This window comes from Nicotiana tomentosiformis, chromosome 4, assembly GCF_000390325.3.
Source record: "Nicotiana tomentosiformis chromosome 4, ASM39032v3, whole genome shotgun sequence".
Lineage (NCBI taxonomy): Eukaryota > Viridiplantae > Streptophyta > Magnoliopsida > Solanales > Solanaceae > Nicotiana > Nicotiana tomentosiformis.
This window is the reverse complement of record NC_090815.1, coordinates 89,282,931-89,296,731: the sequence shown is the minus strand read 5'-3', so window position 1 is coordinate 89,296,731 and position 13,801 is coordinate 89,282,931. Positions and strand designations below refer to the sequence as shown.

The 13,801-nt window shown below is 33.3% G+C and overlaps 2 protein-coding genes across 2 annotated transcripts; both read right to left on the bottom strand.

Annotated features, from left to right (window-relative positions):
• Window positions 1–676: 676 nt before the first annotated feature.
• Window positions 677–994, bottom strand: LOC138910110 (uncharacterized). Its single transcript, XM_070201333.1, has one exon. It carries the CDS (start codon window positions 992–994, stop codon window positions 677–679), a length of 318 nt encoding a protein of 105 aa, XP_070057434.1.
• A 3,707-nt stretch (window positions 995–4,701) lies between these two features.
• On the bottom strand, window positions 4,702–6,481 carry LOC104119472 (protein LURP-one-related 15-like). Its single transcript, XM_009630988.2, has 3 exons — window positions 6,005–6,481; window positions 5,306–5,533; window positions 4,702–4,975 (listed from the first exon to the last, which is right to left on the bottom strand). The coding sequence occupies exons 1-3, from the start codon at window positions 6,227–6,229 to the stop codon at window positions 4,838–4,840; spliced, it is 591 nt and encodes a 196-aa protein (XP_009629283.1). The 5' UTR covers window positions 6,230–6,481; the 3' UTR covers window positions 4,702–4,837.
• Between the last annotated feature and the right edge of the window lie 7,320 nt (window positions 6,482–13,801).

Here is a 13,801-nt window from a genome sequence, read left to right as displayed (position 1 = left end):
CATGTCCATCTACTTGAGAGCATGATCCAACATCTGCTTGATTCACAGATGCAAGGGGTTCTCTCCTCCAATTATCTGGCCTTCCTCCACCATGATTTTGATTCCCATTACCAGTATTTCTCCAGTTGTCAGAGTTCCTTGTACCCTGCTTCTTCTTTGGAACAAAATCTGATGGATAGCCAATAATTTTGTAACAATTCTCCTTGGTGTGACCCTTCATCCGGCAGTACTCACATTGAAAAAATTGCCTTTTGCCTCGAAATCCTTGTCCCCTTCCTGTTGCTTGCATAGCCAAAGAAGGATCACCTCTGTTAGTCACAATATTAGCACCTACACTCTGCTGACTTTCATCTTGTACAATCATTGCATAGGCCTGATTTAGCGTAGGTGCAGTTGTCTTCATGAGAATTTATCTTCTCGCCTGATCATAGGACTCATTCAATCTGCTGAGGAATTGCATAACTCGTTGTTGATGTAGTTGTTCCATATTTTCCTTAGACTTAGGGCATCCATAATTAGAGAAAGGGAATAACACATCATACTCATGCCAAAGTTCCTTTAATTTTGTGAAATAGACTGAAACTAAGCTAGTTCCCTGTGAGAGAGTTGCAATTTCACGATGCAGTTGAAAAATTCTTACTCGATTGACCTTATCGAATCTCTCCCGTAGATCTTCCTAAACGAGATGAGCATCTGAAGCATACACAATGCCACCAAGAAGGTCCTCACACACAATGTTCATGATCCATGACAAAACAATAGCATTACAGGTCTTCCATTGCTCCTGTAAATCAGTTATCTTGTAGGATTCCTTTTTGCATGTGCCGGTCACAAACCCTAGCTTCCTTTTCCCCAAAAGTGCAATCCTCATCGACCTACTCCATAACCCATAGTTTTTCGACCTAGTGAGCTTTACCGGAATTGATACAGAGCTCGGAGTGTCTGAAGGACCCAAAAACAGGGGATGTGTGTGGTCAATTGTGTTCTCTCCCATTATCGTGTCAATATCAGTAATTGATCAAACGAAATTGAGAGATTTAGGCCAGCAATCAGTTTGAGAGTGTTACAACGTGAGATTCCAGTATCTCCCGCTCTGATACCATGCTAAAATGCAAGAGATTTGGAGGTGTAATAATGGCAGAAGTTGAGAGAGAGAGAGTCGGCTGAAGAAGAAATAAATCACTATCTTATTGAAGATGATAGCCGGTACATTTATACACCTAAGCTATCCAACTAACTTTAAATTAAGCAACTAACTATTGGACAACTCACTAACAGCTGTCATCTAACAGAAAAGACACGTGACTAATTAATACATGTGCTATTCTATATTACAATAAGAATCGAGTATCTTTATTAATTAATAGTATAGGTTTTTGTAATCATATCTTTCCTGATTCATTTTGTGTATTTTGGATTTCAAGAATCGAGTATCTCTATTTTTATTTGAAGGATTGATCTTATTCACCCCGTCCCCCGCCTCTTAAGAATTTTTTTTTTGTAAGCTCACTTTGTGATGCTATTGACTGTCTATTTTACATTGTGTCTAATACAACTAGTCATACTTGTGTGAGGGTGGTCATTATATTAACCAGTGACATTTGTGGAGCCCACAATAAATCATCTCTTTCTCTCTTTACGGGACATTTGCACAATAGGATTATTTCATCCGCTATTTAAATTATGTCCCATTAATTTAAAATTTATAAGAGTAGATTAGGCGAGACATAATTTGCTCAAATTTATGCCGGAAGCATAACCTTGTTCAAAGTTATGCTGGATCGGTATCACTTTAAACAAGGTACGTCCCGCCCCAATTTTTTTTTTTTTTTTTTGTGCTGAAGAAAGGACATGCACTAACAGAAACTAAAGGAGTTCATTACAAAAATGAATTGATCGAGCAGATTCAATAAAGCAAATAAACCAAAAGTCTTCCAATCTAATCGTGTAATTCAAGCTCTAGGTACCCGCCGCAATATACCTTTGAAAGGGTTAAGAAATTTGGTCTTATATCTGCAAAACTTCAAAAAGTGGGGGCAAAAGTTAAATGCCAACATTCAAAAGAGACACCGAATGCAAAACCTTACGCTCTCTGCCCACATCAGCCCAGTCAGAGTTGGGAACCAAAGTAGGAACTAATCGAAGTCAAGCGACCAAAATAGGGAATAAACAAAAGTTGAAGAATTTTATCTATAGCGCATGTAATATATACGCTGCTATACCCGTAATTTTTTTAAAGCCCCATTTCCCTTTAAATACCCTAGGCTTGCTACTTCATTCGTTGCAAATTCTCACTGCGTAGAATCCTAGGCTTGCACAACCAATTACCCTCAGTGTAACCGTCAACCTTAACAACTTGAAATTAGTCCGAGTCAGGCACCTGACATCTGAAGCGGAGCCATAATTTTAGGCTTATGAGTTTGGAATTTTAATCGCCTTAAGATGCTGGGTTCTAAATTAATAATTTATATATATTCAATGAATTTTTTAAAACAAATACAAGGTTTGAACCAAAACTACCGGGTTCCACCGAACTTGCTCCATGCACTCTAGCTCCGCCCCGGCTTGACATTGCCATGATGTAGTGGGTGCTCCCTGATAAGCTTTCAAAAATCATCAATGCGTCGTACGTGGATGTTCTGATTAAGTAAATCTCTATCCCATATACGTGAAGACTTATGGACCGCCTGTAGCATAAGTAGCTCACGCGAAACGGGTCTAAGGTGAACAATCGGAAATACATAAAGACCCCATTAAACTTGTCCAAAAAATATGTTCGAACACTTACACTAAACGAGTGTTCTTTTACCTCCCCTATTCTTGTTCGAAGTGAATTAAATAACACCTTAACACTATAATACCGGTCTCACAATGTGATGTGGTTTACACGCGCGCCACATCATTGCCACATCAGCGCCACATTAGAGCCATATCGGCGCCACGTTAGAGCCACGTCAGAAATTATCTAAATTTTAATTTTTTAACCTTTTCGTTTCTTTTTGTCTATTCACATTTTGTTCCTTACTCATTATTTAATACACTAATAAATCTCTAATTATTTATTAAATTCCTCTTAATTATATTTTTTTCATTGAATTCTCATCCATAGATACACTATAAATTTAAATCCCTTCGATCTTGGTTTACTCTCCTCTTTTCTTTTTTTTATCTAATTATTTTTATTTTTTATTTCAATCTTCAACATCCTCTATGATTTTTTTCTATTCAATTAACCGCAACAGATAAAATACAAAAAAATGCTAAATTAATTTCTTACTCCCTCCGTTTTAATTTATATGAACTTGTTTGACTGGGCACATAGTTTAAGAAAAAATGAAGACTTTTGGAATTTGTGGTCCTAAACAAGTCAAAAAGGGCCATAGAGTATTTGTGTGGTTATAAAAGCTTCTCGTATTTAAGGGTAGAATTGTAAGTTAAAGTAAAATTATTTTCAAATTTAGAAAGGGGTCATTCCTTTTTGAACAGACCAAAAAGAAAATAGGTTCAAATAAACTGAAACAAATGGAGTAATTTTCAGAACAAAGAAAAATTCATTGAATAAAAAAGAAGAAGAAAGAAGATGAGGCAGATGACGAGAAAGAAAAATACTAAAACAAAAAAGGAAGAAGAAAGAAGATGAACAAATAGTGGGAAAGGAAAAAGAAAAAATGAAGGCTTGTGGGTTAAAAAAAATTAAAAGTTGCCCGATTTTTATTTTATTTTATTTTTATTATACATTATTAGTGGACCCACTTTTTAAAAAATTTTACGCGCTTTTATTTTATTTTCCTTTTCTTTTTCTTTCATATCAGCTTTTAGGGTATTATTTAATTCACTTCGAACAAGAATAAGGGGGTAAAAGAACACCCGTTTAGTTTAAGTGTTCAAACCTATTTTTTGAACAAGTTTAATGGGGTCTTTATGCATTTTGCCTATTTTTTTCATAATGAAAGATTTATTTAGTACTAATGTTTGAGATCGTGAGGAGTATTATCTAAACGTATGGAATATTATTTATCCTTTAATTAATTCATAATGACTTATATGTTAGTTTTTTAGATTTCACGTTAAAAATTCGGCAAAGTCTCCTTTGTCCTGATAACTATCCAAATTTATTTATTTGTCAGTCAAAGAACCCTATAATAGTTTATTTGTTTAACTTATTGGAATATCTTGAAATATTTTATTAATTAATTTGATATAAAATATTATTTATCCTTTATTTTATTCATAACGGTTTATACGTTCCTGATAAAAATTCGGTAGAATATCCTTTGTATTAACAACTATCCAAAATTTTATTTGTTAGTTAAAGAAACCGAAAATATTTTACTTGTTTAACTTATAGAGATATCTTGATATATTTTTATTAATTAACTTGATATGAAGTATTATTTATCCTCTATCATAATTGGTAGCACGTGCTCTTTGTAGTATAACACATGTAAGAAAAAATTGGGGTATAGCGTATGTAATACACACTCTGCTTAAACAGAGTAAGTTACCCCGTCAGCGTGTAGCGCAAAATTGTGCAACTTTTTTTTACCCCTATTTTGGTCACTGAGTTAATTCCTATTTTAATTTCTCGCCCCAACCAACCCGCACCCCCAAATTCTCTCTTCATTTCTGGACTGTTCATGCATGAGAACAAGGTTGAACAAAATGGATGAAAAGGTAAAACAATAATTAAAATGACCAACATTTAAACATGGCAGCTAAAAAGTATGTCCATATATATCTACAAGTTATTGAACAAGGAGAGGAAGCACATTAACTATTGTCAAAGAAATGGTAAAATCCATTAATTAGTTTGATGAGGAATTATATTAATTAATGACTAGACCGAGTCGTTTTGTGTTGAGCTCAAAATCTCTTGGAGGATAACTATAAGTGAGACTATGAAGGCATAATCCACGTTTGGGTTCACTGTCATTATCAACTTGTCTCTTCCTAGCAATATATATTTCTTTTTCATCTGCAAACCCACAATCAATGAATTAGAAATACATCATGCATACTAATAGTATTAGTTAATAGTTATTGTGTCTCGAACATGTTATGATATTTCTATGACTATAAGAACATGTTATTAAATAAGCGTAAAATCAAAAGTTTGAAGTTAAATAGTTTTTAAATAATATAGTATCAAATAAAAAGAAAAAGATACCATATAAAATAAAATCAAAGGACTATAACGATACTTTATACATCTATTCATGATTTGATAGTCTGAATTTTATGAGAAGTGCATGGAATCAACATTCATTAAAAAAGGAGGAGGAATTATATATATAAGTGATGTTACCCGAGCTATTAGAGTGGATGATTGTCCAGCAAAAATATCACAAGTTGACTCCATGTAGTTGGTCTTCATCCAAAAATCACAAACTTCTTCTGATATATTATTGGCTAAGAAAACATCCAATTTTGTGGTGAATTGGAACATTGAAGAAGTCTTGGCACTAAAAATGAGGTCCTTTTTGTCTGTGCTGTCTCCCTTAAAGGCTTGCTTTCTACTATGCCACGTAAATTTCTGCATCATACTTACAACCATTATTAGACAGCCTCCAATTTGGGGTTTAAATGCTTCCTACTTCATCGATCTAAATTTCTAAAATAAGGTTATGTGGTACGAAGTAAAATATATTTTTTGATGAATTTATTTTTTTCCAATTAGAAAAAAATAAAATCGGAGGAAAATGACTTTCCTATCAAAATGAGAGAAAATATTTCTAACATGATTTAAAACCTTCTTATCCCCCCTCCCCACCAATCTCTAACATTATCGCCGTTACCCCGATCCCTAGACTCCAATCTACTACCCTCCCCGACCCTTACTAATTTTGTCTCTCATGATATTTGCCTGAAACTATCTGATCAAACACCAGAAAATAAATAAAAAAATTACTTATTTTTCAAGAAAAAAATTCTTCTTTGTACCAACACACCCTTAATGTTTAATTTTATTCTTCTTCAAAACGAACTTGATTGACCTCGTACGTACCTTGCTTTTTAGAGTGACAAGTGGAACTCCAGCAGCATCAAAGACAAGCACCTTGTTGCTACGAAAGAACCCCAATACTTTTTCAATGGTGAAGACAATGTTGTCATAAGCATCTTTAACTTCATATCCATAGCCAGCCAGGATGTATATTTTCTTTTTTATGGATAGTTGAAGAGGCTGAGGAGAACAAAACCGATGACCAATCACAACTGTACCTCCTTCCATATTATCGGGTACAATAACAACTACGCTCAGTTCCAAACAAATTGAGACTAGAAAACAAGCTCCTTCCCTACTCGGTGATCCTAATAAAACCCTGCAATTTCTTTCTCTCGATCGCTTGTATCTTTTTCTTTTGTACTTACTGATTAATTAAATGGCTTCTTTGAAAGAATATGTTGGTGTAATTTTAGATCGCTCACACTAGGTTTACCTGTAGGAAGGATTATAAAAGAGGTAATCAGAATGGTGCTCAAATTCATCTATATATAACCTCTAGTAATATTTATATTGAACAATGGAGTCATGTAAGCATCATGCATGATTATACTAATTATCTTGGACCGAAGCAAAAGCAGTGAAAGAATATTCAAATTAAAGCAACACAAAGTTTACATTTGACAAGTGTGATAAAAAAAAATAGTCCGGTGCACTAAACTCCCGCTATGCGCGGGGTCCGGGGAAGGACCAGATCACAAGGATCTATTATACACAATTTTATCCTGCATTTATGTAAGAGACTTTTTTCACGGCTCGAAACTGTGACCTCCTAGTCGGCAACAACTTTACCAGTTATGACAAGGCTTCCCTTGCTGACAAGTGTGATAGTTTTGAAATTAAAGAATAATGAAGTAACATAAACAACATATATTAGGCTGTTTGGCTAAGTTTCTAAAATCTGCTTATTTTGAGAAGTGTTTGTTTCCAAAAAAAATTTTCAAAAAAGTATTTTTGGTGAGAATCAGTTTGTGTTTGGTTAATCAATTTGAAAAGCACTTTTGAACAGCAATTAGTGTTTGACCAAACTTTTAAAAACGGCTTCTTAGTGTATTTTACTGAAAAGTGCTTTTTTAAAAAAAACTTTTGGAGATAAGCAATTAGTGTTTGACCAAACTTTTAAAAACTGCTTCTTAGTGTATTTTACTAAGTGCTTTTTAAAAAAAAACTTTTGGAGATAAGCTATTTTTTTTTGTTTATCAGAAACTGATTTACATTTTGACTAAAATAAAATATTTTTGACCCAAAAAAAACTTGACCAACTAGGCTAATAGACCGGTTGGGTCTAGCAATAGAAAAAATCAACTAGTAATATAAGATCCAAAGGTTAGAACGTAATCTTGGGATACGATACCTTAGTATTTCCATAGATTAATGAAGTTGGATGATAAGCCACGCAAGCAGGACTTGGCCACTTGGACTTTGAATCTGATTAATGCACTTTTGAAGCAAATGATAATTAAACATGGAATATAGACAAAGTCGACGCTGACAATATGAAATTTAGCTAATGTCATATTCTATTTTTTTTTTTAATATATAAGAAAAAGAAAAGGAAAGAAATAGGAAACTTACGACGTTGACCGATTAGAGGAGTAATACGTCTGACAACTGCAGCAAAAACCAAGGAAGGAAGGTCATATTAGATGAATTTCAAGTTCCTTATATAGTATAGTAATTCCAGGGAAATCTAAGGACTCGTTTGACCATAGATTTTGTCAAAATAAATTTAGATTTTATTTGACAAACACATATTTGACCATAGATTTTGCCTATATTTTGGCAAAATTCCAAATCTTAAATCCTGGTTTGGGGTCAAAATATCACTATTATATTTTTTTAAAAATTATCCCAAACTTTGATATTTTATAAAAAAGTCTACTATTTATTATTTTGTAACAATGTTGCTTCGTCTTCTCGGTCACGTGATAGTGTATCATGTAGTTCATTATAATAATGATAAATTTGTATCAAATTTATTTATGTTCAGGACTATGGTTTGCGATAATATAATAAATTTTATTGATAATGGTACTGTTGGGTATTTGTAATAGTTTTTAGAACTTGTGGGTATAAGTCATGTTTCATGTTTTTCCAAAATAAAATTGGAAAATATATTTTGAAAACTTATGTCCAAACACATTTTCATCTTCAAACCAAACTTCACCTAAATCAGATTTTTCAGAACAAATTTAAAAATCTATGGCCACATGCTAGCTAAATTGTTGTGTGGTTGTATTCAAAGATATGTTAATTCAGAAATTAATACTGAGGGATACTAATAAACCTTTTACCTTGATTTTTTTTTTGTTTTTGTTTTTTGTCTTTGTATTCTCTCCTTTTATTTTTTGCCCAACTAATTGAGTACCACGAAACGTGTTAGATGAGATTCCTCTCCATTTCTTATTCTCTTCATTTTCTCAAGTTTTTACTTGGATGGAATCACATGACATAATTAAAAATTAAAGGTTGAGATTTAATTAACTTGAGCAATGTCTTAACTATGATTAGGATAATGAATATTTTCTTATCAATTTCTTAAGTTTCTGATAATTTTTTTTCCTGTTTGCTGAACTTCCATAATTCTTAAGTTTCCAAAAATTCTTTTTATTTTTTCAGTTTTCTGAACTTCCATTATTTCAAAAAAGAGTTAGGGTGTGTTTGGTATGAAGGAAATCATTTTTCAGAATTTTTCATGATTGGTTGTCTTAATTACTTTGGAAATGTTTTCCTCGTGAACTTATTTTTCTTCAATTGGAGAAAATATTTTCTCTATCAAGAGAAGGAAAATATTTTTCAAAACTCTTCTTCAACCTTCCTAGCCATATTCCACATCTCTACCAACTCCCCCACCCCACCCACCCGCCCTCCCCCAACCTCGCCCACCACGCCCCATTCCCACCCTAAATAGAAATATTATTAAGAGTTATTTCTTTTCATGTTGTAGATAGAGTACTTTTTTTTCATTTCAACAAAATGAGTTTTTTTTTCATAATGTAAAAAAGTATTTTCTTTCATTTAAACAAAAAAAATACTTTTTTTCATGACGTAGAAAAAAATATTTTCTTTCATTTCAACAAAATGATGTAGTAAATGATTTTTTTTCGATTTCAACAAAATGAGTATTTTCTTTTCATGATGTAGAAAATGTATTATCTTTCATTTTAACAAAATGAGTACTTTTTTCATGTTGTAGAAAAAATACTTTCTTTTTCAACCAAAAAAGAGTATTTTCTTCATAGTATGAAGCACAAATTTCAACGTTGTTTTTGTGTGAAAAAGTAAAGCAGCACATTAGTCCATTTGAGTTTGTGTGAATTTTTAAAAGATTAATTAAATTTTTTAAGAAAATAAATTACTAAAAACATTGGGTATTTGGGGTTGGGGAGGGGGTACAGGAAACATGAGAATTTGGGGGAAGGGGGGAGGGGGTGATGAGAATAGCATAACAAAATATTTTCTTAAAAAATATTTTCTACTCTCTAAACAAATACTAGAAAATATTTTTCGAAAATTTTTTTTTCACTCACCAAGCAAACAAGGAAAAATAAGTAATAAAATCACTCATTTTCCAAGAAAATATTTCAAGAAAAACATTTTCCTTCGTATCAAACACACCCTTAATCTTTACTAGCTTGCTACAGAAGTAATTTTTATTGATAGCTAATTTTAAAAGAGAGTGTCATTTCTCTAGGAGTGAATTTCTTCATTAGAGGAGATAACCTGGTGGAATTTTTATATCAAATAGATTCTTTTTCACTTTTTATCTGACAAATATTGTGGTGTACTGTTCTTTAATTTTATTATCAATAGTTGGAGTTTAGATCTAATATTTTTCGTCTTTGAATGGAAATGTAAACAATGTTTATGAGAAAATATCGTAAACATATTGAGGGGAGAAAAAGTTTGTGAGGCAATTTTCTAATATTTATTTGAAGATATCACAAGTGTAACAAAATCTCGTAGAAATGGAAGAAAAAAAAAATGATACATTGAAAAGAATTTACTCTAGAAAAGAGAGAATTTCTTCTAATATTTTTAGGAAAGAGATATATGCAACTATAATTATGGGATTGCAAAAATATTTAGAACAAAGATAAAAGAATATTAATTATCCTAACCATGGTTAGGACCTTGTTTAGTTAATTAAATGTCAATCTTTAATTTTTTCACTATGCCATGTGGCTCTCGTCCAATACGAATTTAGAAAAATGAAAAGTATGAGAAATGGTGAGTATGGAAAATGGAGAAGAGTCTCTCGTGTTTTAGAATGCAACATTGTAATCTATTTGTATTCCACTTGTGAGCACTTAATTTTTGACCGTACTTGAATATTTCCCGCTTCCCAGGCGTATTCCCACTCAATTTTTTTTGTCCCCCATACTTGTCTCCCATGCTTATCCCACATGCTTGTTCCCCACTCCACTTTCATTTGTCCCCCCATGTTTGTCCCCCCACACTTTGCTCCCTACTCTCTCCATTGTTCCCCATGCTTGTCTCCTATCACAAACCCCATACCCCATTTTCAGCTATAAAACACACACATAACACACAAAAAAAGAGGAGGAACTAGCAAAGAAAACGAGCTGCAAATCCAGCCCCAAAACTCCCTCAAAACAGCTCAAAAACGAGCTGAAAATAGCCCAAAAATGAGCTGAAAACCAGTCCACCCACAGCTGCCGATAACACCCCAAAGCAGTCACTTTTTACCAGTTCAACACCCCCAAAAATCAGCTGAAAATCCAGCCCCAAAACTCCCTCAAAACAGCTCAAAAACGAGCTGAAAACAACCCAAAAACGAGCTGAAAATCAGTCCACCCACAACTGCCGATAATACCCCAAAACAGTCACTTTTCTCCAGTTCAACACCCCCAAAAATGAGCTGGAAATCCACCCCCAAACCCACCTGAAAACAGCCTTGAAACAGCCATGAAAACCAACTGAAACTTCACTCGAACCCACACTTGAAACCAACAGAAAATCACCTCAAAACAGCCTCCAAACTCCACCATAAAATAACCCATTTTGACATCCAAAACCGTTGTCCAAGCTCAGTCGAGTTGAATCCGTTCGAGGTCAGTGACGAGGCTCTCTGGTTGGTGTGTCATGGTCGTTCCAATTGCCAAATCAAAAGCCCAGATTCATATAAAGGTTCATTTTTTGCCTCACCTTTGATTAATATTATAACTTTTGAAGTTTTATAATGCATGTTTGAATGAAATAGTGTTGTTAATGAGCATCTGTATATATGTGTGTGACAAACTTGAGTTGATCTGATTTCTCGCGTTACTACTTCTTATATGGAGGAGTACCTACAGAAGATCCATTCTTTTCCTCTTTACAAAGTTAGTTGTGCAATTTGAAATGAGTTTCCTGATTGGTTCTTATTTGACATGCTTTATTTATTGATTGTATTTGTATGCCTTGAGATGATCTGTTACTTCACTTCTAGTTGATGTGGGTCTTTATTCCACTATTGTCATGAATGTGGAGTTACTGTTTAATGCTAAAAGTATGGGGTCATATGAATTTTTCCAATGAATTAGTGGCGTTGGGATTTAATAATCGAATTGGGACATTTTGGTTTAGGAATGGGAAGAAAAGAAGCCATCAGTTGGGTCTGAATTTTAAAGTTTAGTTCTTTCACATACCTAGAGCTTAGCGTGGTCTTAGCATATTTTTGGCACGGCCAAAAAAAAAAATACAAAGCTGGTTTACTTTAGTTGTTAAATAATTGCCAATCATCTCCATTTCTTGGCTGATTAGCTCAATGATTAAGTTAGATCATTTCTTCGCAATAAATTCATAATTCACAACCTTACAATAATCTCAAAGTTTCAAGAAGAATAATGAACACCGTTAGAGTGTTTTAAGGCGCGCTTTTAATTAGTTTATCGCGATTATGTATACGTTCGCATGGCATAATTGTGATTTCCAAAATTAAAACCGAAGTATGTGTTCGCGCAACTTTGGCCAAAAATAATCTTAGTAAATAATAAAGCGTGATTAATTGTGTACACGTACGCGTGACATGATTTCGACACAATAAACAAAACGGATTCACACATGATTCGTTTTAAATATAATTCCATATTTTAATAATTAAAAGAGAATAGATAAAACATGGTAACCAATAAATCACAGTTTATCTAAATTTATTCAAACCAAATTCTAGTCAATGAAGCGACCGTGCTAGAACCACGGGACTCGAGGAATGCCTTACACCTTCTCCCCGGTCAACAGAATTCCTTATCCGGACTTTGTTTTCGCAGACCAATAATAAAAGAGTCAAATCTTTCTTTGACTAGGGATTCAAATAAAAGGTGACTTGGAATACCGGCAAAAAATCAATTCCAAGTGGCGACTCTGTAAATAAAATAATCCTTATTTTAAAAATTGTCACTTTAATTGGAAAAACTCTTTAACCCACAATCCAAACACATTATCGTTTTTTTAACATATATCTTTTGGGGGCATAAAAGGGGTGTGACAGCTCTGGCGACTCTGCTGGGGACTTCAAGAATTCGAGCTTGTACATTGACTTTATTTGGCTTTATTAATTTTTGTATATATTGTGATTTAGTTGGGACTAATGTGCTACTTATCCACTTTTTACTGTCTTGATATTGTTGAACTGTACATATAAATTGTATCCTCTCTCGCATCCCACCGAGTCTTCTGATAATTAGTTATGTTGTGTTTGCCTACCAACATCACAAAATTTCTGTCTTGAGATAAAGCCAGTTAGCCTACCAGCTTCTGGTGAAGGATTTAGTCACACATGTTTAGGCGGGAGAGCCGTTAGCTAGCCAGTGCTGTTCTACTACTGGTAATGCTTGACGCTCCTCGGCTCGGGTTGTCCGCCCGGGTAAGCCAGGTCTAGATACCATCTCCTTTAGGATTTATAAACTTAGAAGAACAAGCCACAAGCAATGAATATCCCTAGTAGGCTACGCTTTATTTCCATCATGTGCATTTGACTTAGCAACGCTCGACTCATGGGCCGAGTTCTGTTTTAGGACAGGTACCTTGTTGAGACCATTATGTCATGTTATGTGCTACTTGTTGCATTATTTGGGAGGCTTGCATGTCGACCGACTTTAGCATATATCGGTTGAACGAAGAGAGAAAAAATGATGTGGTTTAGTGCATATGATTTTTAAAGATTAATTTTCATATAAAAAAAGAAGAAGAAGAACATAGTCAATTTTTACCGAACTACGCGGGTCTGATTCTCATTGGATGTGAGATACGTAGGCAAACCTCATCGGTTTCGGCCCCCAATTTTTAAAAATTCAAAAAGATATTTTCCTTTAATTACTTCTTTAGAAGCTTCTTTTTTTTTGAGACCAAAAGTCCAAAAATATTTTCTTCCTTTTTTTTAAGTCTTTCTCCCAAAATCCAAAAAAAAAAAAATTCTTTCTTTTGAAATTTTAAAAAAAAAAAAAATCAATCGAAAATATTTTCTTTCTTTAGAAGTTTTTCTTTCACCAATTTCAAAAGAAAAAAAACAATCGAAAAAAAAATATTTAAAAATAATTTCTTTGCTAGAAAATTTTGTCAGATTAATTGTACAGGAAAAAGAGTTAGTTTATCTATTTTATTTCTGATCCACCGAACTACACGGGTCTGATTCTCACAGAAAAAAAAATTAAAATCCAAAAATATATTTTTTCCTTCTTTAGAAGTCTTTCTTCCAAAAAATCCAAAAACAAAAATAATTAAAATTCAAAAAAAAAATAAAATATTTTCTTTCTCCTTTAAGAATTCTTCTTTTCAAACATTCCAAAAAAAAAAAGA

What these genes read in the sequence shown, in the direction of transcription:
- LOC138910110 (XM_070201333.1), bottom strand. Translation starts at nt 994, where the DNA reads ATGGGAGAGAACACAATTGACCACACACATCCCCTGTTTTTGGGTCCT.
- LOC104119472 (XM_009630988.2), bottom strand. Translation starts at nt 6,229, where the DNA reads ATGGAAGGAGGTACAGTTGTGATTGGTCATCGGTTTTGTTCTCCTCAG. An exon ending in TTGTCACTCTAAAAAGCAAG is followed by an intron (nt 5,534 to 6,004) that starts GTACGTACGAGG and finishes AGTATGATGCAG; the next exon opens with AAATTTACGTGGCATAGTAG. An exon ending in CATCCACTCTAATAGCTCGG is followed by an intron (nt 4,976 to 5,305) that starts GTAACATCACTT and finishes GTGGGTTTGCAG; the next exon opens with ATGAAAAAGAAATATATATT.